The following is a 26,985-nucleotide window of genomic DNA, read 5'->3' as shown; positions in this document are numbered from 1 at the left end:
CATTGATATTTTTTAATACAAGTAACATTTGGTTAATTTTGAACTGCATTTTACAAACACTTTCAATTATATGTTTTTGATTTGTTACATCCATCAATGGACCTTACATAACAATAATAACAATAAAAATATATAAATATATATGATACATTTTGGTATTATTACAACTCTTAAAGTTACAAAAAGGCTAAAAAGAAAAATTACCACTTATATTTATCAATAAAGATTTCAATTCATCAGCTGACAGCACGGGAAAACTATTGTTGTTATTTTGTCCAGATATTATAAAAACCTCAGTGTTTTCTACAAAAGAGGTATCATAATTAAATTATTGCAAGTACACTAATACATTTATATGATAAAAATATTCAATACAACAAAAATAAATAGATTAAGTTATTTTATCTTAATTGTAAAATATTATAAAACTAACGGTTTCTTACCAGAAATGTTTATTTTTATTGTGTATTGTTGTTAATGGAAATAAAGTTGTCTCAAATAGAATTTCTACTGGTTCACTGTTATTAGCCAATAAATCATTAGTAATTAAAGATTCTATGTTTAAAAATATAAACAAAAATTAATTAATAATAAAAAAATATATAAATAAATAATACTTATAAGTATTATAATTATAATAACCAAACTGAGAATCATAGATATTGAACATACCAGGTGATGAACTTTGACTGAATAATTTATTTGTCTTCATGATTTTGATAGTTGTCTGGAAATAAAATTGTATCAATTCTGTTTTCCATGTGATAAAATGCAAGTTAAAAAAAAATGATATCTTTATATAACTGAGGAGGATTTGGCAATTGTAGACTATACCCAAAATGAATCACAAATTAAAGAAATAATAAATAATAGAAACATAAATAATATTTATTTTACAATTTTAAAATAATCTTATAGTAAAATACCTTTATCATTAACTGAAGGATTTGTCACTGATAAGATTTGCTTAGTTTAATTTTGTTTGTTGAGGAAACCTATATGTTTTTTACACAACAAATACAATTTTATTTATTGAAAAAAAACCTAAAAAGATTTGTCTGAGTTAGAATTCAGTTTAAACTATTTTTTTTTAACTCGTTAAATTAAGTTAATATAGAAAAATGTTAGTTAATTTGAAAGTTAAAAGTTACCTTTATTTTTATTAACTCAAAAATTAATTTAATATATTAAATAGTTTATTAAATAATTCAATTATTATTTAATAATTATTACTTAAATAGTTAATAGTTATTAGTTACTAGATTTTTTTTTTATGTAATTTCGTCCAAATTTGCAACTTAAAATGAGTATAAAAATACTGTGCTTTGTGTTTTTTAGACTTTTTGGTAATGGAATTAAATACTTATGTGAATCTTGTTTTAAATTTACAATCCTTAGATATAAAAGTTGAACATTTTATAAATTTTTAAATACAAAATAATTATTCAATTTTAATTTTTTTAATGTTATCAAAATTTGAACTTCAATGCTTATAAAAAAAATTGTGCCTATGTATTTTTAATATTTTTCAACTGCTATTGTAACAATATATCAGAAGCCTTGCATTACATTTTCACGCTTTTTTACCCAACAAACAATTTGATATTCATAGAAAAAAAAACAAAAACTAAAAAAATTTAAAACTGAGAATGTCCGTAAACAGCTCAAAAAGAGTCAAATTATTTTCAAAATATAATGGTGTATAGTAAATGAAAATATTAACATTCAATGAAATTTTCAAATATCCACAGTCATTTGTTTTTTAATTACAATATTATAAGAAAATCGTCACATGAGAAATCGAGCGAATATCAAATGTTGTAAAAATATGAATTTTAAACGCTCATAAAAATTTAATTTGACTTTTGCAGACATTTTTTTTTTGATAAAGGTAGACAATTTTATGAGGAATCTGGTAATACATTTAAATCTGAGATTTGAAAGAAAAATTTTTACGAATTCTTAACTCAAAATAATTTGCTAATTTTCGTGTTTACATATTACATATTTTGTCAATTTTTGAACTTTAAATGCTAATAATAAAAAACTATGACTAAGGATTTTTAATATTTTTCAAATGTCATTGTAACAATATATTAGGAGCCTTGTATTAAATTTTTACTCAACAAATAAAGTTTTATTGAATTTCATAGAAAAAAAACTAATAAAATTGGAAACTGAAAATGTCCCTAAACAGTTCAAAACAAATCAAAATATTTTGAACATTTTATTGTGTATAGAAAATGGAAATATAAACAACCAGTGAAAATTTATTTTGAATGATAAATGGCCATTAGAAAATATTTTTAATATTTCTTGAATAAATTATAAACATTATTAGAACATTTTTTAAAACATTAAAAAAATAATAATTTTTCACTTTTACAGGATGCATTTTTTTTGATACTATAAATGATTATCTTCGACAATGAAACCGTAAAATATTACAAAAGTGCATGATCTTGAATAAATACAATTATATTACGTACAATTATTCAAATAATAGCTCCCATAATGATCTGCAGCCCGTTTTAAGCGTCGAGTCACTGCTAAAAAATATGTTCTGTATCTGCTACAAGCATAAGTTATATTAACCAAATATAAATTTAAATTGGAGCATTTTAAGAAACAATTCAGCACCAATTTCAATTGAATAAAATATTTGTAATTTTTCCAGTTTTAAAAGCTAATAACAAAATCAAATTATTTTTGAATATATAAATATAATTGTTAAAAGACTAAACTTACAAGTTATTTTAGAGTCAAATTTCAAATATTTATACTTTACAAAATTTAAGAAATACATTAAATTACTGAGAATTTGCATAATTGACTTATATTGCCATAAATAGAACCATTTGTGTCTACTTTCCAATCAAATATATTTTTGAATAAATATTTGCATAATATGATAAAATAAAATATAACAATAATAATATAATATAATAAAATATATTATTTATACCTGTATTCTCATTATGCACATAAGTAAGCACAATAAAATCAATAGTTTAATTGAAAAAATATAGCTGTATGCATATAAAGAAAAAGACAGTAAATAGCAATTCTTTGAAATCAACTAAGCTAAAATTATTGTCTTTACCTAATTACAACCATACCAAATAATTCACACATAATAGTATATTATATTCCATCAATTTTAAACTAAAACAATTAAATCATTGATAGTTTAACTTAATATAACATTAATGTTGATACAAATAGAATAAATTATTTCATATAATACCTATTTTGCTATACACAGCCTGTATAAACATATAGAGTATGATCACCCATAACACCCGAAACATATTTTAGGCATTTCACTGCCCAACAAAAAATATAAAACCAAACAATAATTCTAAAATTGTTTGATGAACCTCAGTTATAAGACATTTGGGAATATCTGTTAGTTAATTTCTAGTGATTTATTATTTTTTGGAGGGAAAACAAAGTCTAAACCCTTTAACCCTAGCTCTACGCCCAAGAAACACGCAGCATTTGCAGGGAATGCTCGGAGCATGACTGGCGTCACACCGGCATACAAAGCTTTCAGTCCTTCTTCTTTGTATAGTTTTGCAAATACGTCTCGAATGCCTCTTGGGTACATTCCTTCAGGTGCTGCAAGTATATAATAATGATATCAATAAAAATAAAAACTTATAATCACATGAATATCACAAATATAATTGTGTACCATAGAATGGTGTGAATAGGTTTTAATGGCATAAATATCTTAAAATTATTCTAAGTATTTTAAAACATTTCATTAAGTATAAAAGTATAATAATGTATGTTACAGGGAAAAGTTTCCACCCTAACGATAAATATTTTTTGAAATACAACATAAGTAATAACAAAAATTGTTATTTTACATTTAAATATACAACTTTGTGAAAATTAGAATTTAAAATGTTTATAAACAAAAAAATGCCTGCTATCGAAACCGCTTACATTATGGCAAGGTGTTGAGTGGCGATGCACAAAAAAAAAAAATGTAAGGCCGGGCATGTTCTCTTATGGGACGGATTATAATAAGAATTTGCGATATTACTAAATAACTATTTTGCTACAAACACAACTAATGAGGAACGCTGTATTTAATTTTCAAGTTTTTTTACCAATAAACAAACATTTTATCACACATAAATAAAAAAAAAATAGAACATGTCAACTACGGCAATAGATAGCACAATATACAAATTATTTTGAAAATGTTATGGAATCTAGACTCTAGAGAATGTGTATATTAATATTTGATGAACATTTTAAATCAAGGATTATTCTTTTAAATAGCAACCAAGAAAGAGTAAATATTCCAGTTTTTCATAAATTATTATTTACCGCTACTAAAGATGACGTTAAACAAAAAAATAAAATATGAACAGAATTTAAAATAAAATAGGTAGGTAGGTATATCACAGATAGATACCAAATTACGTGAAATCTATGTATTACTGTTAGATGGTGTGTTAATACTTAATTGTAATTACTAATAATTAGTAACTGATACAAAATCAGAAAAATTCAAGAAGTTTAAAAGGTCTTAGCACCTAGCCATATAAACAAGTATATTTGAAATTTCCAAAAATCAGAATTTGATTAATTAATTAAGGAAAAAATGGAAGTGAGTATGGTATGTGAATCACCTTGTGTTTAACTATATTAATTTACGATTTTCGACATAACAATAAATATTAATATAAAAAGTTAATAATAATATTATAACAGTAGGTACCTATACTGAATAGTGTTCAAAATACTTTCAACAGTATTCAGAGTACACCATTACCTAATTACTTTAGGGAAACAGTATTCTAAAAGTATTCCAAATACCTACTGTATTAGGAATAGGTACTATCCAAGTCTGTAAGTTGTAAGTACTATAGTTAATTTAGCAGTTAGAACTATAAACTATAATAGTATTAACTATTAAATATACAAGAAGGTGCAGAACCAACCGATTTGTAAACGACTCTTGAGTACATCCGCAGGCATAGCAATTAACCAGTTCAGTATACCAGCCATACCTCCAGCAAATATTGTGTTTATGAGTCCTTCCGAGTTATTATTTTTTTGATATCTCACTAATAGTTCATATGTAGTAAAGTACACACCACAAGCAGGAATATCTGTTAACAAAAAAAAATATGTAAATAATATAATTTCAAAAAACCAAATTAATCTAAGCAATAGATATCATGTATTTAATTGGATTAATTATTGTAGGTAGCTTCTAACTATATTTAATTACAGTAGGTATGTAGCTAATAGATGCTGTAAAAAATCTTTTTTATAAATCAAACCTCAAATATTCAGTTAAAATTTTATGAAAATTAGTAAGGTTTGTATTTTAGTGCTCTAAAAAACGTCAAAAATGCCCTAATAAAACACTACTTAATGCACTAAAAAATGCTCTAAAAAAGTATAACATTTTATTATTTTATATTATATTTTATATTATTAAACTTAATCTAAATGGTATACTTCTTTTTTTAACCTGGTAGATTTTTGCAGAACTTCTCGGAACGTCCAATTTTTGCAATTAACAATATCATTTCATACGTAATAAATTATTTATTGAGTGATAAAGAAAAGGTTTAACTATAACTGTATAATTCTTAGCCACTATAGTTTCCGTCATTAAACGTAAAATACAGTTTGAGCAGATAATTTGATATAAATTTATATATTTATTAATAATATACTGAAAATGCCTTTAAAATAAAAATATGCCCTAAACATCTATAAAAAATTAAAAAAATGCAAAATAAAAGTTTTATTTATTTATTCTTTGGTACACAAAACAAATTTACTGCTTGGAAAGCTTTAAAATCTAAACCTTAGTACCTAATTAGTATTTACTAATTAATAATTAGTAGGTATATTTGCAAATGATGCATAATTAGTACATGTACAATAATTAGCAATTTTCAGTTTTTACTGATTTGAGTTGGGTTAATTAGATTACTAACATTTACTAGGTACTAATAAATAATCAAATTAAAGCATTGGCGTGGCGAACTTTATTAACTTATGAGGCACAATAATTTATATTAGTAATTATAAATACTCAGGTATATAAGTAATTACGTATTTGCATAAATGATAACTGAGAGAGATTTGCTTAGTCTTAGGGTGTACTTAAATAGTAAAATTATTTATTATTTGCAGAATGCCTCTAGTCTTCAGGACACCCACCACCCTTTAAACTGAGGCACGTGTCTTAAATAAAGTTCCTCGTCACGCCATTGAATTAAAGTTCAGTTCCATTTTATAATAGGATACCGATATATCAAACAAGTATAATATAGGCCAATTTACACATTAAGTTGTCTTTTCGTTTTATTAGATGTTTTTAATGACTTATAGGTCTTATTCTATAAGTATAGAAATAGTTAATAAGTAGCAAAGTAGGTATGTGATTATTATTATCTTTAATTATTCAATTATTATTATTTATGACTTTATTTCAACCATACGTTTTGATTATACCGTAATTACCCGTGTACAGGGTAAGTGCGGCCTAATTTATTTTTTTTTAATATCAAAATAACAAAAATTTTGTTTGTTAAACGCATTTCAATAGTATATTACTAATATTAGATTAACGCCCTATTTTTTATTTAGATAACAAAGAACTGTTTAATTATAACAGAAATATTGAACTCAGGAACATAACCAAAGTTCGATTTTAAAATTATGGGCCATAATTTTTAGAGCAGAGCGATTCATGTACTATCTGTTTTTTTTTTATTTTTGGGTCTGTCGATTGTCATCACTTTTTGGGACAGTAAAAATGCTTCGATCTTAAACTTCAGTATCTTGTTCGATAGGATAGTGAAACTAGTTAGTTTAAAATTCATGGTAGTTTTCAAAAAAGCCAGGAAAAAAAATTAACGATAAACGGGAATTTTTACGCAAAATTGGTTTTTGACAATATCGATTTTTGTTTTTCGTGTAACTCTAAAAAAAATGACCGTAGGTACATGAAATAATTTTCACAGAATGTTTATATTAGTGCAATGGTACTTATATTAGCATTTTCTATACCTACACCATTAAAGAAATATTTTGACTTTTTTGAGCGGTTTTCAGACATTTTCAGTTTCCAAGTTGTTTAGGTTTAAAATGTTGTTTGGTCATAAAACTAGAAAATATAATACGAAGCTCCTAATATAATGTTACAATGGCAGTTGAAAAATATTAAAAATACAGTCACAATTAGCAGTCACAATAAGCATTTAAATTTTGAAATTTGAAATTTGACAAAATACGTAAAAATCATGAAAATGTGCCAATTATTTTTTAGAAATTCATAAAAATTTTTCCTTTTATAAATCTAATAGGTATATGAAAATTGAATACAAGATTCATTATAAAATTTTATCTTTTTCTATACTTGATAACATATTCAATTAGATTTTAATCATTGGGTAAAATATGTAGCACTTAGCAAGATTTTAAAATGTCCTGGGACATTTTCGTATCAAAAATAACCGTTTCACAACTTACGCAGTAAGATTTATTTCAATTTCTCACCGATGGCCACATTAAAACAGGGTACCTACCTACCTACATTACACAAGAAACTCGAAATACGCTCGTATCTAATCGTATGGATTGAAGAACCAGAATCAAAAGTACCTATAATGAAAATATAATACAAATTTATTTTTATCAATATCTGAAACACAGAATTATGATTTTAACTTTTTAAATACATTGAGAAATATTAGGTGGGCCGCAGTAAATAGTTAGTCAGGTTGCCGATAAATGAACATTTTTTTAATGGTTACGGTAAATTGTTATCGTGCCTGTCTACCTATATTATAAATATATTTATAATTTATAACCAATGGTTCATTTTCCACAATAATAGTTTTAAACACTTAATTATAACAATACAAAGTAATATTGATGTGTATCATAGTGTTACATACCTACTATTTAAATTTTAAATGATTAAAGAATATATTTAGGATATCTAAGAATTTTGTGGAGTATTATAGTAAAAAAATAATCGACATTTTATGCAATTATAAATAATCTAACCATAATAATCATTTATAAAACATCCGCAAATAAGAACATAGGTTAGGTACCAATATTTTGTTATATCAGTTGTAATCACGAATTTTGTTTATACGGTATATCTATATAATTATATTTATGATATTAATGCATTATACAAATCATACCTACTCTACAAAATATATATTACATAGATATACAGGTGTCCCGTGAGGAAATACCCATTAGCTGTGGAGCCAGACCAGCCGCCTGGACTAACACCGGCTTTTTGCGATATTATCTATAAACTAAAAAAAATATTAATGAGATTGATGAAAATAAAGTGTTGAAAAGACAATATCTTCATAAAAATAAATTTTAAAAATGGCTATCATCAATATTTCAAAAATAAAAAGGTGTGTAAGTGGTTGTTGCTCTGCTGTAAAGTAGATTACAAGTGGGTCACTGTATAATGGATGGTATTAAATTTGAATTCAATGATATAATATCATTGTATAAGAAAAACGATTCTGAGCGGAGACAGATATAAGACATAATATTATATAGTCTATAGTATTAAAAAAAAAATTGACCTATAATAGGCACCTATAATAAATTCCAAATTAATCATATAACAATATCTATTAGGTACTTATAACGCGTTATACATCAACAAAAAGCCGTGATACTATCATAGATATATTATAATAGTATACTTTAGAAGTTTAAAGTATAAAGTATACCCACGAATAATATTATACAATCACAACAAAATAACTAAAATAGTTATTCCAGGTTTTTTAATATGTAATTTCGTCCAAATTTGAACTTAAAATTACTATAAAAATAAACTGTGCATATGTATTTTTGATATTTTTCAACTGCTATTGTAATAATATATCAGGAGCCTTGTATTAAATTTTTACACTTTTTGGCCTAACAGATAAAACTTTACTGATATTTATAAAAAAAAAAAACTAAAAAAATTGAAAACTGACCATGTCCGTCAACAGCTCAAAAAGAGTCAAATTATTTTAAAAATTTTATCATATATGGAAAATGCTAATATAAACATTCAGTGAGACTTTTTTTAAGTATCTACAGTCATTCGTTTTTTAATTACAATAAAATAAGAAAATCGTCACATGAGAAATCGAGCGAATATCAAATGTTGCAAAATATGAATTTCGAACGCTCATAAAAATTTAATTTGACATTATTGTAGACATTTTTTTTTTTTTGATAAAGGTAGGCAAAATTATTTGGAATCTTGGAATACATTTTCAAATCTTAGATTTAAAAAGAAAAAATTTTACGAATTCTTAACTCAAAATAATTTACTAATTTTCGTGATTTTTTCATATTTTATCAATTTTTGAACTTTAAATGCTAATAAAAAAAAATTGTGACTAAGGATTTTTAATATTTTTCAAATGTCATTGTAACAATATAGTAGGAGCCATGTATTAAATTTTCAAGTATTTTTACTCAACAAATAAAGTTTTATTGATATTCATAGAAAAAAAACTAATAAAATTGGAAACTGAAAATGTCCCTAAACAGTTCAAAACAAATCAAAATATTTTATTATGTATAGAAAATGGAAATATAAACAACCAGTGAAAATTTCATGTATCTGGTCATTTTTTTAAAGTTACACCAAAAACCAAAGTCGATTTTCTCGAAAACAGCTTTTGCGTAAAAATTCCCGTTTTTCCTTAATTTTTCTTTTGTTTTTCACGGCGCTTTTGAAAGCTTTTGGAAATTTCAAATTTTGACCTCCCGAATGCATCAATTAAATTCACTTTCCCATCAAACGAGATACTGTTGAAGAAAATCGAAGCAGTTTTACTGCCCCAAACCATGATGACGTTATTAAATAAAAAATTAAAAAACACACATTATTGTAAAATCAATTCATTCATCGTTCCACTCAGAATCTAAAAATTAATTTTAATAACTTTTTTACCAAAAAATAAAATAAAAATAAAATATGTGTAGTCCTATTTTCTCTGCGAGTCAAATAAATAAAATAGATTTATGATATATTTATTATCTCAGGAGATATCGCAATGGGTATAAATTCTCACGGGACCAGCTATAGTTATATTGTGCGGCTGTAGATTTTCTTTTTTTTTGATTCTGAGCGAAATTTATTTACCAATGATTAGATTCTGAGGGGAACGATGAATGTATTAATTTTACAATGATGTGTGTTTTTTTAATTTTTAAAAAATTTTTTTTTGTGTCTGCCATCACCTTTTACGATAGTAAAAATGCTTGGATTTCTTCAACAGTACCTTTTCTGATAGAAAAGTGAATTTAGTTGATACGTTGGGGGGTCAAAAGTAAAATTTTCCCAGTAGTTTTCAAAAGCGCTGTGAAAAACAAATGAAAAATTAAGGAAAAATGAGAATTTTTACGCAAAATTTGTTTTCGAGAAAATTGATTTTGGTTTTTGGTACAACTCTAAAACAAATGACCGTAGGTACATAAGATTTTGACTGAAAGTTTATACTAGCATTTTCTATACACCATAACATTTTACAAATATTTTGATTTATTTTGAGCTCTTTACGGACATTTTGAGTTTCCATTTTTTTTAGTTTTTTTTTCTATAAATATCAATAAAATTTTATCTGTTTGTTAAAAAAGCTTGAAAATTTAATAGAAGGTTCCTATTATATTGTTTTAAAGGCAGATGAAAAAAAATTAAAAATTCATAGTCACAATTTTTTTTTATAAGCATCTAAAGTTTAAATATTGACAAAATACATAAAAATGACGAAAATTTGCAAATTATTTTGAGTTAGAAATTCATGAAAAATGTTCTTTTTAGATCTAAGATTTGAAAATGTAATACAAGATTCTTCATAACTTTGTCTACCTTTTAAAAAAAAAAATGTCTACTAGCAAGTCAAATTAAATTTTTATGAGCGTTTGAAATTCATATTTTTACAACATTTGATATTTACTCGATTTCTCATGTAACGATTTTCATATTTTGTTGTAATTAAAAAACGAATGACTGTAGATACTTGAAAATTTAACTGAATGTTTATATCAGTATTTTCTGTATACGATAACATTTTTAAAATAATTTGACTCTTATTGAGCTGTTTACGGACATTGTCAGTTTTAAATTTATTTAGTTTTTTTTCTATAAATATCAATAAAGTTTTATCTGTTGGGACAAAAAGTGTAAAAAATTAATACAAAGCTCCTGATATATTACCATTACGAGGACGTGCTACCACGTGCTACCCGCATGTAGCCAACAAATTAGTCCTTCTTTAAACATAGAAATACTATATTAATTTGTTGTACCATTAAGAGGACGTGATACCCGCATGTGTTGTAATATTTTCTCCGTCTTAGAAATGCGTAACATAGCAAATTTTACGCTCAGCAGAAAACGTGTAGATCCTTAGTTTAAAAATTAGATCAAATTAACCTCTTATAAAATCTAAAGGTAAGATTATTATCTAGGTAACCTCATGGGCTTTTTATTAAATATTAATTTTAACGCGGGTTATGAGTATTTTAAAATTGTAAATTGCTCGTACATCATAACTTTTACTTATAACTCGCTTTAAATTTAAAATATCTTAAAAAACTCATGAGGTTGCCTAGATAATAATCTTACCATTAGATTTTATAAGAGGTAAATTCGCTCTAATTTTTAAATTAACGGAGCTAATTAATCTTAAGCTATTTTTACCACAATCCAATGCACACCGTTTTAAGTACCTATAGTCAGTATTGACTTTATAAGTTAATAATAATAATATTATATAAAATGATATAAATATGTATAATAATATAAATATATATTATGTAACATGATAAAATAATACATGACGTTTTTGTTGAAAATTAGTTCATCATAGAAATAATTTATTACTAAAAGAATATTCAATTTTATATGTAGCGCCTAGCATCCTTGTGATATATAACTGATAAATTTACAAAGTATGTTTTACTCCCACGACATTAATCCAGTTCCTGTTTAGTTATAACAGGAAGGAAAATAAAATAAGATAATAATATTCAATGGTCAAACATTTCATTCAATCATAAATTATAAAAAATGAAATTATTATTATTATGATACATTATGTTACAAGTAAATATTTGTGTAATTTAAATAGTTCTTAAAAATCTATATAAAATGATTTATAGCAAGTTTTATTTATTGTGGTATGTTATCCTGATGTGTGTTTTTTTAAAGGTAATTTTAGTATGGAATTGTTTATCTATTTTATTCTATCATTTTTATTTTTTCGTTATTGTTATTTAATAAAACATAACATAGGCACATAGGTATTGTTTTTAATAAAATAGTATATAAATAACAATTTAAATTGTTAAGACAATTCATTTTTAACTTCAAAATAAAATTGTAATAGTTAAATACTTAACAAGAGTTTGGGCCTTGTTGCACTAAAAATGATCGTAATATGCAGTCAAAATAAATTGTCAAAATATGCAGCTAAATTTTTATTTTTATTTGAAACATGCATATAACATATTACAATTTTAGAAATTAAAAACTCAAAAGTAAGTAGGTACATATATTAAACATATTAAAAACTATATAACATATAATAATAATTTATAGCAAAACAGATTTACTGATTTGAAAATAATATATTATTTAATACTGGCAATTTTGCATGTTTTGGGAATTTTTAAACCATGGTAAAATATAAACCACTTATTTTTTTTTTTAAAAAGACACATGTACTGGGTTAAGAAATAACAAATAACGTGATGTGCAAACACCATGGTAATGTGATATACAGACACATATTTATGGATTTTCATTTCTTCGTACAATCTAGAATTTAGAAGTAATTAAGTTTTAATAATACAATAATATAATACAATTGTTGATATTGTCGGTAAAAAAGTGTCCATATTGATTAGAAACTCATGAAATCTCACGTACTTACCTACTATATGCGAAAATAAGGGGTGGGGGGATTTAAGGACCAAGCCACCACTAAATATTTCAATAATCCTCTCAAACATTTCCTAATTTTTTTTTTTAAGCTTATTGAATAATATAATAGAAGAGCTTTTATTATTTACACCTATTCTACCTATCCAAATATAAAATATTTGAATGTTATCCAAATATGTTTTTTTTCTGACAATTGTATGCATATGAAAAAATAAAAAATATGCACAAATAGGCTAAAAATTATTATGCCCTTTTCCTAAAATATGAAAATATTTGCAAATTAAAACTTTGTATTTACTTTTGCCATTTCTGTAAACAAATGCATTACTTACCTAGAATAATCTACAAAAATTACAAAAAAAACATGCAAATGCAAGAGGTTCTAAACTTTACTTTTATAGTACCTAATCTCGAAACCTTTATTCATGAACAGGAATAGGAACTTTATGCATTTGCATATTTCCTTGGAAGCAGCATATTAAAAATCTGATTTGATACAAATTTGTTTCACAGTACATACAATCTAAATACAAAATTGTATGTTACATTTTTTTGGATGTTTGACTAGGTTTACATGATTTTGCATATTCAAAGATTTTAACCATATTAATGCATATTATGTTACTAAATCATTGATTTATAAAATTTTAAAATAAAGAGCCACCATACATTGTCGCATTGTCTATATTATAATATACTATACCGAGAATTTATTGCAATTTATCGACCCGGTAAAAACAATCTAATCATTCAATGTAATTCAGGTAAATATTATATACCTAATAATATGATTTAAGAGGATGCTACACAGATATTTGTTGTCTCTATCTTACAAGTGCTTAAAATAGCAAATGGTGCGCACTTGTAAGACAAAGACAACAAATGGCCGTGTAACGTCTTCGAATATTTGCTGTATTCGATGCATTTAAATTTATTACATTTAGAACTATGACAAATGTTTCAAGTTCTACAATCCAAAAATAATATAATATACTCAAATTTGTACATAATTAAAAATGAATTATTCATTTTTTAAGTTTATTAAAATATATAAATACATGTTTTATAAAAAAACTGCATATTGTACTGCATATTTAATTATTTTTTAGCACACAAAGTTCCAAGCCATGTTAATGAACATAATTCTATTAATTTATAATGTTATAGGTAGTAAAACCAAATGTTAACAAAATTTTTATTTTTTTCATAATTTTAAAACAAATTATACTACCTAATGTTAACTATTTAATTTTAAACCTACAAACTTATAAAATGATTTATTCATAAAATTTTAATGTATTAGGTTATTGTTAATATATTTTCCATACTTTAAAATGCATTAAACATTTTAAGAATTAATATAAAAAAATTATTGTTAACTTAAAAATTAGATCCAAATGTGATTAAAAAATATTAAATGTCTTAGAGTCTTACAATATTTTAATACATTTATTTGATTTATAAACATAGATTTTATAAATATATTTATTATACTGAAATGTTTCTTAATAAGACAATTTAACTTAATTATTGCTAAATAATATTATATTGGATATAAATGAATAGTTGTTGAATCTTTCTAAATCCTATAAAAGTGCTTATTGGTTATTTTATTTTTAAGGTAAATTATGAGAAATAATTTGTTTGAAATAATTTATGAAATTCCTTTAGAGTTTAGATAAAATAGAGAATGGAACAATTAATATTTGTTACAATTTAAAATATAGATCATAATAATTGTTATCTTTTATTTGAAGTAATCTCAAACTCTTTACCTATAAAATACATCAAATTTTTATATTTTACATTAATTTATAACTTTTTTTCTGTTTTAGACTGCATTTTATATGAAATTAAATTACATGTTTTGCTTACCTTAATAAATACAGTAATCAAAATTAAAGTTAATGAACAATCACCTATTTTTTATTATAATATGCTTGTTAAATTAATGTTTTAGCATCAATTATTAGGCAATTTTTTTTGAACTCCCAACTTCATGTAATCATATTTGAATCATTAGAATGTTTACAAATTTAAACATTCAATAGCAAAAAGGAAAAACGGGAATTTTTAGGCAAAATCAATTTTTCACAAAATCGACTTTGGTTTTTGGTCTAACTTTAAAACAAATGACCGTAGATACATGCAATTTTCACTGCTTGTTTATATTTGCATTTTCTTTACACGATAAAATTTTCAAAATATTTTGAATAGTTTTGAACTGTTTTGGAACATTATTAGTTTCCTATTTTTTTATTCTTTTTTTCTATGAATATCAATAAAACTTAATTTGTTGAGTAAAAATGTTTGAAAATTTAATACAAAGCCCATATTATATTGTTACGTTGACATTTGAAAAATATTAAAAATTCTTAGTCACAGTTTCTTTTTATAAGCATTTAAAGTTCAAATCTCGACAAAATATGAAAAAATCACGAAAACTATCAAATTATTTTGAGTTAAGATTTCAATAAATGTTTCTTTTTAAATCTTATATATGGAAATTTAATACAAGATTCCTTATAAGTTCGTCTATTTTTATCAAAAAAAAAATGTCCATAAGAAAGTCAAACTAAATTTTTATGAGCATTTGAAGTTCATATTTTTACAACATTGGATATTCACTCGATTTCTCATGTAGCGATTTTTTTATTTTGTTGTAATTCAAAAACGAATAACTGTAGATACATGTAAATTTCACTGAATGTTTATTTAACAATTCTTATACTTATACTATAATATTTTGATTTGTTTTGAGCTGTTTACGGACAATTTCATATTTCAATTTTTTAATTTTTTCTTTTCTATGAATATCAATAAAGTTTTATCTGCCAAAAAGTGTAAAAATTTAATACAAAACTCCTGATATATTGTTACAATAGCAGTTGAAAATTTTAAAAATGCATAGGCACAATTTTTTTTTATAAGCATTTATGATTGAATTTTACAAAATTAATCAAATTTAAAATTGAATAATTATTTTGCAGTTAAAAATTTATAAAATGTTCAACTTTTATATCTAAGGCTTGAAAATTCAAAACAAGATTCCACATAAGTAGTTAATTCTGTTACCAAAAATCTAAAAAATTCATAAGATTAGTTTATTTATATAGTCATTTTAAGTTCAAATTTGGACGAAATTACATCTTAAAAAACCTTAAGTATACCATTATATATCTATGATAGTATCATGGTTTGTTGTTGATGTATAACACATTATAAGTACCTAATGGATATTGTGATATGATTAATTTGGAATTTATTATAGGTAGGTACCTATTATAGATCAATTTTTTTTTAATACCATATATATAATATGTCTTATACCTAGACTGACATACCATCTCCGCTCAGAATCATTTTTCTTATACAATGATATTATATCATTGAATTCAAATTTAATACCAACCATTATACAGTGATCCATGTGTAACCTACTGTACAGCAGAGCGACATCCACTTGCCCACCTTTTTTTTTTATGATTGTTATTCTAAAATTTATATGATAATTTTATGTTGGTTATAAATTATAATTTTGTAGCAGGTACAAAGTTCTGATATAAATTTAGAATGGGGAAAAGATTGTCCAAGAGCGTGTAACTGTAAGAACACAGATTTTATAGACTTACCGATAGTTAAATGGATGTATAACGGACTACAAACTGAACTAGAATCACATACCTCAAATACACAAAATGAAGTAACAAGATACAATTGTTTAATAAATACTTAAATAATTTTACAGATTACTTAAATCCAATGCTCTTAATTAAAGGTTTTTGAAGAAAATGAAGAAGAACGAATAGCTTATAGCAATACACAGTTTTTCAAAACTGCTTTATGTATGTTTATGAATGTAACAAGACCAAAAGACTTTTTAAATTTTCTTCCATTAGACACTGAGGTTAGTACATATATTATAGTGTTCAGTGAATTTCTGCATAAAATTAAAACTATAGCTGATCTTATTATTATATTAATACCATTAAAGTTTAAAAAAATTGTTAGAAAAGAATAAAATAATTATTAATTTGGTATATGGTAATATGAAGAGCGCGGATTTGTATCCATGTGCATATTTATTCTGTTTGATCGTATGATATACTAAGTGAGCACAACGTTTTTTTCATAACAAAGCAATTTAAAAATTATAATTGTTAAAACAACAATTTTAATTGCATATTTCGATGGTTTATTTTGTTTTTTTGGACATTTTTGAAATATATATTATTGAAATATTTATATAAGAAAAAATATTGTATTTGAATAGTTTCGTTTAATATAAAAATAAATCAATAGATAATATATACTTGTAAGTTATAGGTATAAATCGTCCCCGTTCATGCAAAACACACCAAGTCCAAAAACATGAATCAGCTTTTGCAATTTTTTCAAACTTTAAATGTATACCATATGTAACCAAATTGTTTTCTTTCTTTTTTTAATTGAGTTTCCCTTAAGGGAAGTAGCTGTTTATGAGTAGTAGTAAATAATATGACACTGTGAAATTTATAGTTCTTATTATTGTTAAAATACAAATTTCTAAGTCAATTTTTGGACTTAGTGTACTTTGCATGAACGGGGACGAAATGGTTTTCTCAAATATTTTTTTTATATTAATTGATTCTTATTTTTTTCTTATAAATTAAGACTACCTACAAAATGATGAAAGTAAAGACAAATATGAAGAAAAGTATTTATAGTAGGGTTTCATAATTTTAAATATATTGTTTTAATTAAATGTTTAATAAACACATTTTTTTTTTTTGCTAATCTTTTAATGCGTATTTTTTATTTTTCATGTATATCTTAACATTTTAGTGCATATATTTTTATTCATATTTAAGATTTTTTAGCGCATATTTGATTGGTTTTTAATGCATATAAATCCGCATTCTAGTAATATGGATTAATAAATTGATGAAAATTTCAATGAGAAGTGATTGTAATATAGTACATTAACATTCTTTCAAACTAATAACATTAAAACTTATAATTTTGGTTTGATCTTATATTTCAACTAATAGTTAAATTTGAAGCATATAATAATAAATTATATTAACATAATAAAATGTATCTATGTATTTTTCAGGCACTAATTTTATTTCAAACAATTGATTCAGACAATATTACAATAGAAGATGATATAAAGCTGCCAAAACTAATTTCATTTGAAATTCATGGCAATAATAATCAGACAAAAATCTATATTACAGATAGAATTTTCAAATATATGGATAATATAAAATATGTTAATATTCAAAGTGTATCATTAGATAAATTAACTTTAGAAAGTAATGAACCAATTCCAATAATAGACACTAATGTCTATAAAAAAGAAAATTCATATGCATTTAATGAACTTTCACCAGTCTTACCTTCGTATTTACATAAAGAACATAATAATATAAAAAACCGTTTGATATTTTTACAGCCCAAAGATATTGACATGGTTCCCTATGAAACCTATAAGAAAACTAAAAGAACAGCAAAATCAAATAGCCTATTTTTAATCAATAAAGATTTGTTGTTTTTAAGAATTACAAATTGTGGCCTTAAAGATATATCTTGGGATTTATTTAATGGATTGGATTCATTGGAAACCCTTATTTTAGACAACAATGCTATTGAATACATTCCAGATTTTTCTTTTTATGGTGCTAGTGTACTAAAAAGATTATCTTTAGCTAATAATAAAATTAAACATTTACAGACTACTGGTTTAGCTGGTCTTCTTGATTTGAATTATTTAAATTTGAAAAACAATGCTATAACTGTATTATCAGAAACAACATTCCCACCATTGCCAAAATTAAAAGTTGCAGATTTAAGTGATAATCCAATTGAAATGGTATATCCACATACATTTGAAGTACTAAATGCTACTATAGAGCTTGCATTGGGAACAAATAATACACAACTACATTTACATAAAAATGCATTTACTGGTTTAGATTCTTTAGAAAAATTGAATTTAATTGGTGTAAATGTGACAATTTTAGAAAGACCCTTTATGATTGGACTTCCTAATCTTGTGGAACTTAAAATAAAAGGTTCCATTCAACATATAGCTTTTGATGCATTTGTTGAAATACCAAACATTAAACGTCTCTCAATCAGTAACTGTTCAATACAATCTGTATCTATGGATTCATTTTACGGAATTTACAATTTAGAGCATGTAGATTTGTCTTATAATCAACTCCAAGAATTGCCTCCTGGATTATTTGATCAACAATTGTCTCTCAAGGAATTAATTCTAAATAACAATCAACTGATTGATTTACCTGATGATATATTTAAAACAACATCTAATCTTAAATTAATACGATTAGATATGAATCCACTACACTGCACATGCAAGATGAAATTATGGGATATTTCATTAATGACTAAAATCTCAAAAGAAATAAATAAACAGTCTTGCAAATGGAAACATTCAGAGAAAGGATATAGCTGTAAAATTGAAAAAACAACTACATATATTTATAACAAAAAATTAGAACCAATATGTTCAAGTCCAACAAAATTAAAAGGAAAGACAGTTTCATATGCTCTGAGAAAGTATATGAATTGCAACAGTGAATTATACAGCAAACTTTACATGAAAAAAAAGTATAAAGAATTAAAACTTTATAAACAAATAAGTGAACAAGATATCAAACAAAATAATGCAATAGTTAAAACTATTTTTTCTGATTTTATATTAAATAACACAACAAGCATCAGATATACATCACCAAATATAAGGATGGAAATTATTGAATCAACCCCAGAATCAATAATCAATAATAAAGTATACACTACTACAGAAAGAAGTATACTTTTGGACAATGGGACATATATAAGCAAATTATCATTGAAAGAAGAAATTGCCAAAATGAAAAGAAAACATAAAGTAAAAAATTCTGATTCTATTCTTGAAAACAAATTTTGAAATTAATATTGAAATACTCACTATTCATTTAAAAAATAATATACATTATAATATATTATTTAAATATCTGTAGACTACATATATATTATTTTTAAAAAATATATACTATAACTAAAAACAATAAAAATTGTACCAATTTTAAATGCATAGTAATTGTATGCTAAGTATTTTTAATGGCGTAATATAAATGGTATAATTGAAATTAATTACCTCTAAGTAATGTAGCGCATGTTCCTTTGTATAAGCTTTTTATTCCACCTTCAGTGTACAAGTTTTTAATAACACTGATTGGGCCATCATATTTTTGGTTACCCAATTCCTGTACTTGTAAAATACATTTAATGCGTTCTCCGGGTACCATTATGATTGCTGTAAAAATACCAGAAAATGCTCCAGCACAAAATAGTCTTGAGGGAGTTAAATTTTCTTTTTTATCCCCAGTAGATGAAAACATTTTTTTCCCCAGTCCAAATCCCAAGAAACTTATAGCAAATATTGGAGCTACACCAGTTATTGGAGCTGCCATACCTAAAAAATAAATATGTTATAAATGTAATCTAATTAAAGCAAGAAAATGCAATAAAACAAAAATATTAATATACTAATATTACTAAAATTATGATTAGATTTTTATGTTTAACATTTAGTAAATTTTGTTAAGAGAATGTCAGACCCAGAAGAACTGTGTGTCGCGGTATTTTCATTTATTTGATAGCACTAACCAATAATTTTTAAATTTAAAAAAAAAAACAAAAAAAATCTAATGTTCTTAAACTGATAACTTTAAATGTAATTTATGTTATCCAAATAATAAAAACACCACGACATATATAAAGTTCTTCTCTATGTGTTGTGGAATTTTTGTAATTCTACTATATAGAGGGAGTAAAATTGAGCCACGCAAAACTGCTTTAGGTATGTTGTTCATTTGTAAGACGGAGACAATACATGCAGGTGTGATGTTCTCTTAATTATTATTATTGATGGTTACACAAATATTCAAATATGTAGAATCTGCATACTACGCTGTATTTTTGAATTCATGTGAAACATAGTGTATAATATAAAACTACATATTTTATAATTTTGTAAAATTTTTAGAATTCATATTATATGGAAAACTAAAGTAAAATGTAAAAAAAAAAATGGCTGTTAGATAAGTTTAAGAAGTTAAGTTAGATTAGGTATTTTCAATTTTAACATTTTTCAAAAGTCATTGTACAATATCACACTCTATTAAGAATTAGACATTTACTTATGCAATTTGTGAAATAAAAGTGGTTAATTATACAAAATCCAATGATTATAGTTAACTTATAATTGTAGAATGTGTCCCATGAAAACGTGACCGGCCGGCGACATATGAAAGTATACCTGAAGTTATGGAAAAAAGGGTGGATTTAACTTTTTATTTATTTAGTTATGGGTAGTTCAACTTTTTTTTAACAATACATAACTTGCTGGCAAATTTTCTGATGTAATTTTCTCCAAAACATTTAAATTTTATATCGTAATTTTTTTTAAAGTTATTTTATTGTGCTATCAACTAACATGCACTATAAAACCAGCAACGTAAAAATTATTTTTATTTAATTAAAAAGTTTAATAAAATTAGCATTTTTGAAAGGAAATTGCTTATAGCTCCAAATAACGCCTCCCTGGACAATGAGTTTAGATGAGGCATGTACTCACAAAGAAGTAACATTTAGGAAAACGAAATGTTTAAGGTATTCTAGGTATTATTCTGGAGAATGAAATTTAAATAATTTCTATATTTCTGGTTTGATCGTGTATGTTACAGGGTTGGCAAAAACCCGGGCTTTTTAGAAAAAACCCATCCGAAAAAAATAAAAATGGGAATTTTTTATTACACAATAAAAGATTTCTATTGACCATTAGTGTGTAATTTTTTCTATTTTATTCTTTAAATTGTACCTACCTAATTAAAAAAATAATTATTAAGTTTTTTTCAAATCAATTTAATATTTTAATTAGAAAAATAAATAATACCTATAAGGTATTTTTTTCTGAAAATTAACACAAGTTAAAAAAAAAATAAGATTGAACTCCTATTTTATCCAGAAAACTAATCAGGGTTTTATGGGTTTTTAAAAAAAAAAATTTGTGGGTTTAACCCAGAAAAGCAGCCCGGGTTTTTTTGGGGTGGGCTTTTTCATGCCAACGCTGGTATGTTAGTTAGTTAAAATAGCTTTAAAAAAAAAATTGATAAAAAGTTGGTAAGTTGAAAATTTTGAAGACACATTGTATGCTGCAGTACCTTGGAATTTATCATTACGAAACAGAAATAGTTGTATAACAAATAATAGTCAGTGCTCAGTTTGGGATGTGCACAGAGAGATAAAACTTTTCTAATATATCATTTATTTTAAGATCTCCCATACTATATTTATTTTCACGTAATAAGGGATGGAAAATTTTTTTTTTTTAATAAAATACTTCATCAACATACTTACATTTATTTTATGTATCTTTTATTAGGTTATAAAAACACATGTTCCATCAGTAGGATAATATAGTAGTCACATAAAACCTAATAACAAACTACAATTGATACTAGTCTTAAACATCTACAAAATATAATAGTCAATAATTCACTAATCTCTAGCAAGAAAATCCTATTAACAATTTATTTATGTTATTGGGTAGAGGTAATAGGAACCTATAATATTTCTATATGACAGAATAAATAGTAAAACTATTATCTTCATCATTTAACACCTTAAATAATAACTATTACTTACATTTGATAAATAATTTTATTAAACTATTTATACTCCATAAATAACATGATTATGTAATATTATTTGATTTTTAAAATGTAAAAACTTCAATAAATTGTTTTTTTTTTCTATTATTTTATAAAATTTGTAACTATTATTTAAAGTTTTCCAATACTTAAGAAATATTAATGTATTTTAAGATATATCATTTGTAATTGAAAATCCATAATTAAATTGTAGGTAATACCAAAGCGTCATTTCAGTTTTTGAGAGGGGGCAAAATGTTTGACCGGCCCAAAGTAAAACTGAAAAAAAAGCTCGCTAACATTTACATTACATTACAATACTGTATTTTTATCTCAATACAAATACCCTCCTTATACATAATTGTATACTTACTAGTTAGTATCAAAGGTTAATATCATAAGCATACAAGTAAGTAACCCATTTTTTTGAGAGATAACAATAACTAAATAATTAATACATATATGTAGAGGTTACTTAAATATATTACCTATTAGCTACTATATAAAGGCCCAAAACTAGCCCATACCCGGCCCGACAGCGGCCCACTAATGACAAGGGGGGGGGGGGCAAATGGCGCCACTGGGTATTACAAATGTTTCATTTAAATTTATTATTTAAAATTGGTTAAATAACTATTAGTTATGATTTAATTCTGTATCTATAAATATTTTTTTTCAGAATTTAAACAGATAAAATATAATACATTTACATTTAAACAACTATTTATAAATTGTTACTGTTAATGTTAATAAAGAAAAATAATTCCTAAAATTTCAGATGTTATATATTTTGAAAAACAATTTTTAAGCAAAATAGGTGTATATATATATATATATATATAAATAAAAATCTGAATAGTACTTTAATTTAATAAACATTTATAGTAATGTTCCTTATTTATGTTATTATTTAAATTACATAATAAACTGATTACTAGTATACCTAGGTGTTTTACAAATAATAAAAAGAATACAAAAGTAGAACTTCAAACATTTCAACTTGTTTGGTGGATCAAAAAATAAATTAACAATTTTAACAGAATTAACATAAAATAAAATTCTATTTAAAGGGGCATAATGACTATAATTTTGTTTCTGTATTGATACATAAAATGTGTTTGTAGATCGAAAAGTACGTTAAGTTTATCAAGTGGAATTTTGGCTAATAACTCAGGGCAATGAATTAAATTATTTATTAATGTATATAAGAAAAGAATATGATTATTAAATTACCTACCTTCGAGAGATTGAAGGTTTAGTTATTTAGCTAATGTATTAGATGAAGTGACAATCTTCCCTAATTTGTAACCAATCATATGAAGAAAACAATTTTGTACTTTTTTGATTTATGCAATATGACATATTGATAAGGACTCCATATTAGCCAAATTCAACTAATGATCTTACCAATGAGCAATATAAAGTTTTCAAACAAGTAGGGTTGTTAAATTCTCTAGAGTTACGTTTTAAGAAATTAAACATTTATATTGATTTGTTGTAGATGAGTGTAATATGTTCATTAAACATCAAGTCACTGGATATACCTTTAAAAGGTCTTTGATATGAGGTTTAATATTTAGCTAGCTGCCCCCAAATAAAATAATTAAAAGTCACTCAGGGGTGCCTACAGAGATTCCGTCATTGCACTCACTGGGATTTTTATAATGAACAAAAAAATCAGCGTATTATAATGTAAATATATGACTATTGATACCTATGTATGTATAACAAAAATATAGTTTTGCACCCACTGAGCTGATTTTCTGCAGGCACCCCTGAAGTCACTTGATTTTTATGTTTAGTAAAGGTAATTAGTGATCATTTTGGTACATTATATCTAAAGAATTATTATGACACCTCTTTTGAAAATAAAGTAGGTCATTTTGTAATTTCTAACAATCATCAATATAATGAGTGTTTAAATATAATTTTAAATGATCCGCAAATAATATTCATTTACAATAGATAAATAGAATAATACAGAGATCATTAATACATATGTTAAATAAGTATAAATTATTCACAATTAAATTAAACCGTAATTTAGGTGGACACTATACGCTCCTTCAACATAGTCTTTTATAGCATATTATTTTACTGAAACTTAAATAATTTAATATTCTACTTTCACTGCATGAAATATGTGGTATTCTTACCTTTATATAAACCAAAAAAACCTTCTCTCTTAATAGTTTTAACCGCACAGTCCCAGGCACCATTGTAAATAGGTATTTTACCTAACTGAGCTGGTGGCATCGTTTGTAATCTAACCTAAAAGTAGATAATAAAACAATCAGAAATAAAGTAAACATCATAATGTAATATAATATATTTTATACTTTGCTAGATTGATAAATAGTATTCAGGTCTTTTTTTTATTAGTAGATAATACACAATAAATAGTACATCAAATCCAAAAAAAATACTGTAACCGATAAGCGATGTTGATTAATTTGTGTTTAAATAATAATTATAATAATATTAACTAGCAGAAAAAATTTTTTACCAAATTCCTGGAACAGAGACACACACAGATATATGAAGATGATTACGACAAACCATTTTCTTTTACTATTTATTACACATTATCTTATACATATTTAACTGTATTTTTGTTGGATAATAAACATATAATATTAAGAGTATATTTCTTATAAATTAAGAACTGCGGTACTAATTTATCAGAGTTACCAAACAGGTAAAAAGGCCTAAAATATCATCGGTCACATCAGTAATTCATGTAAGCACACCCCTATGAATGTACCAAAACCTAACATATTGTAATGGGCATGTATTAGAATGTATAACTAAAGGTATTATAAACCGCTTTTACTTATTCGAACCATACTATGCTGTTCTCCTTGTAAAAGCATTTAGCATATGAACACAAGACGGTGGTTTCTTCAGTACGACAAAAACAACAACTTTTACGACCACACCCAAGGCACCTGCGAGTTCCGTATACTGACCAGATCAAAGGAGCTGACAGCATATATAAGGCAGACAGGAGCACAGCCTGATCAGATGTACCTGGATCAGCGAGACCGAAGTCACTTCACGCCACCAGCCATTATACACCGCTACACCGCTACTACCACGAAATCATTCTACATTACTACTATATTTTCATAATTGACTGTTCTAAATTATCAAAACACATTTTATCACTTTGAAATTAGTATTATTATTTCAAACTACATCATCGTTTGGATTCTGAAAGGGCTGCACGTAACAATATTATTATTAAATACTTTCACTTTCAGATAAAAGTGTATTTTCAGTATATTCACACATTACTTATTGGCAAGTCTCATGAAGCTCTTGTTAGCCCAAAACAATCTAACTCATAATAGTTCAATAACAGAATTGATTGTTAACATACTTTAATAGTGTCTAATGGATGACCCACTAACACTGTGCACACACCACCGAAACCACCAGCTAGAAAATACTTGAAGGGGTTAGTACTCCCGTCAGCGGACATATTAACGGCCAATTAAAGTACAGCAGTCTTGTTTAAATATAAAGAATTGAGTTGACAAATATGTGAGTAAACAATAAAATATTTAATAAAAAATTTAAATTTGAATATTATTAAACAGGTTTTATTGACGATTACAGCTATCACGTTTTGATATTATCAACCAAGTCGTAATCACTTGGCGAATTTTCGCGGAGTTAACGAAAGCAAACGGTTTGCTGACTGTTTACTGATACCACAGAACAAATTATATATCACTTCAATTTTTTAATCACGGAATAACATGACAAAATCACGGACTAGGATATCTTAGTCCGTGGACAAAATAAATAGGTATGCTATCAACATAACTAATATTGGTCGAGAACGCGCACCCCTTCCGAACTTCGCCAAGAACTGTGACGTAAACCGTTCTCACCAGCAGAAATAATAATAATAATAATAATAATAAATTTAATAATAATGGTTAGGTTAATATCGGAGAACGGATGACGTAGTTTTTGTGGTGGGAGAACACACAGTTGCGTATCACGAAGTTGATAGCATACCTATTTATTTTGTCATGACAGATTACAGAGTAACATCATTACTTGAACAATGCTGCAGTGCATGATGTACGGCATAATATGAATTTTGTTCATCGCCGAAACGATTAAATCATTTAACGAACACAGACTTATAGGCAGTAAGCTACTAGCTAGTTTATACTTTTTAGAAACCAAACATTCCTATTTAAACCGTGTAAATATTTTGGTTTTATTTATTTAAGCCTTAGAATGAGGTATCGACGGATCGAGCAAGTCAAAGGCTATGTGCTT

General features: G+C 25.1%; 2 protein-coding genes across 3 annotated transcripts; one reads left to right on the top strand and one right to left on the bottom strand.

The window, feature by feature from the left end:
• Positions 1-443: 443 nt before the first annotated feature.
• LOC100165538 (congested-like trachea protein) lies at positions 444-26,555 on the bottom strand. Of its 2 annotated transcripts, XM_001950795.5 has the most exons (7): positions 26,069-26,555; positions 24,843-24,957; positions 20,130-20,447; positions 4,962-5,132; positions 2,490-3,621; positions 673-727; positions 444-555 (listed from the first exon to the last, which is right to left on the bottom strand). In XM_001950795.5, exons 1-5 carry the CDS (start codon positions 26,168-26,170, stop codon positions 3,410-3,412), a joined length of 918 nt encoding a protein of 305 aa, XP_001950830.1. In that variant the 5' UTR covers positions 26,171-26,555; the 3' UTR covers positions 444-555; positions 673-727; positions 2,490-3,409. The 2 variants fall into 2 exon arrangements, with proteins under 2 accessions (XP_001950830.1, XP_016662080.1); XM_016806591.2 differs by lacking the exons at positions 444-555; positions 673-727; positions 26,069-26,555 and adding an exon at positions 25,026-25,115 and having other exon boundaries at positions 2,933-3,621.
• Positions 12,194-19,940, top strand: LOC100572161 (toll-like receptor 7). The gene is made up of 4 exons (XM_003246257.4): positions 12,194-12,244; positions 16,524-16,682; positions 16,758-16,886; positions 18,075-19,940. Exons 1-4 carry the CDS (start codon positions 12,227-12,229, stop codon positions 19,917-19,919), a joined length of 2,151 nt encoding a protein of 716 aa, XP_003246305.2. The 5' UTR covers positions 12,194-12,226; the 3' UTR covers positions 19,920-19,940.
• Positions 26,556-26,985: the final 430 nt, after the last annotated feature.

The sequence above is a fragment of the Acyrthosiphon pisum genome, chromosome X, assembly GCF_005508785.2.
Source record: "Acyrthosiphon pisum isolate AL4f chromosome X, pea_aphid_22Mar2018_4r6ur, whole genome shotgun sequence".
Lineage (NCBI taxonomy): Eukaryota > Metazoa > Arthropoda > Insecta > Hemiptera > Aphididae > Acyrthosiphon > Acyrthosiphon pisum.
The sequence above is the reverse complement of the archived record's forward strand: the minus strand, read 5'-3'. Positions and strand labels throughout refer to the sequence as shown.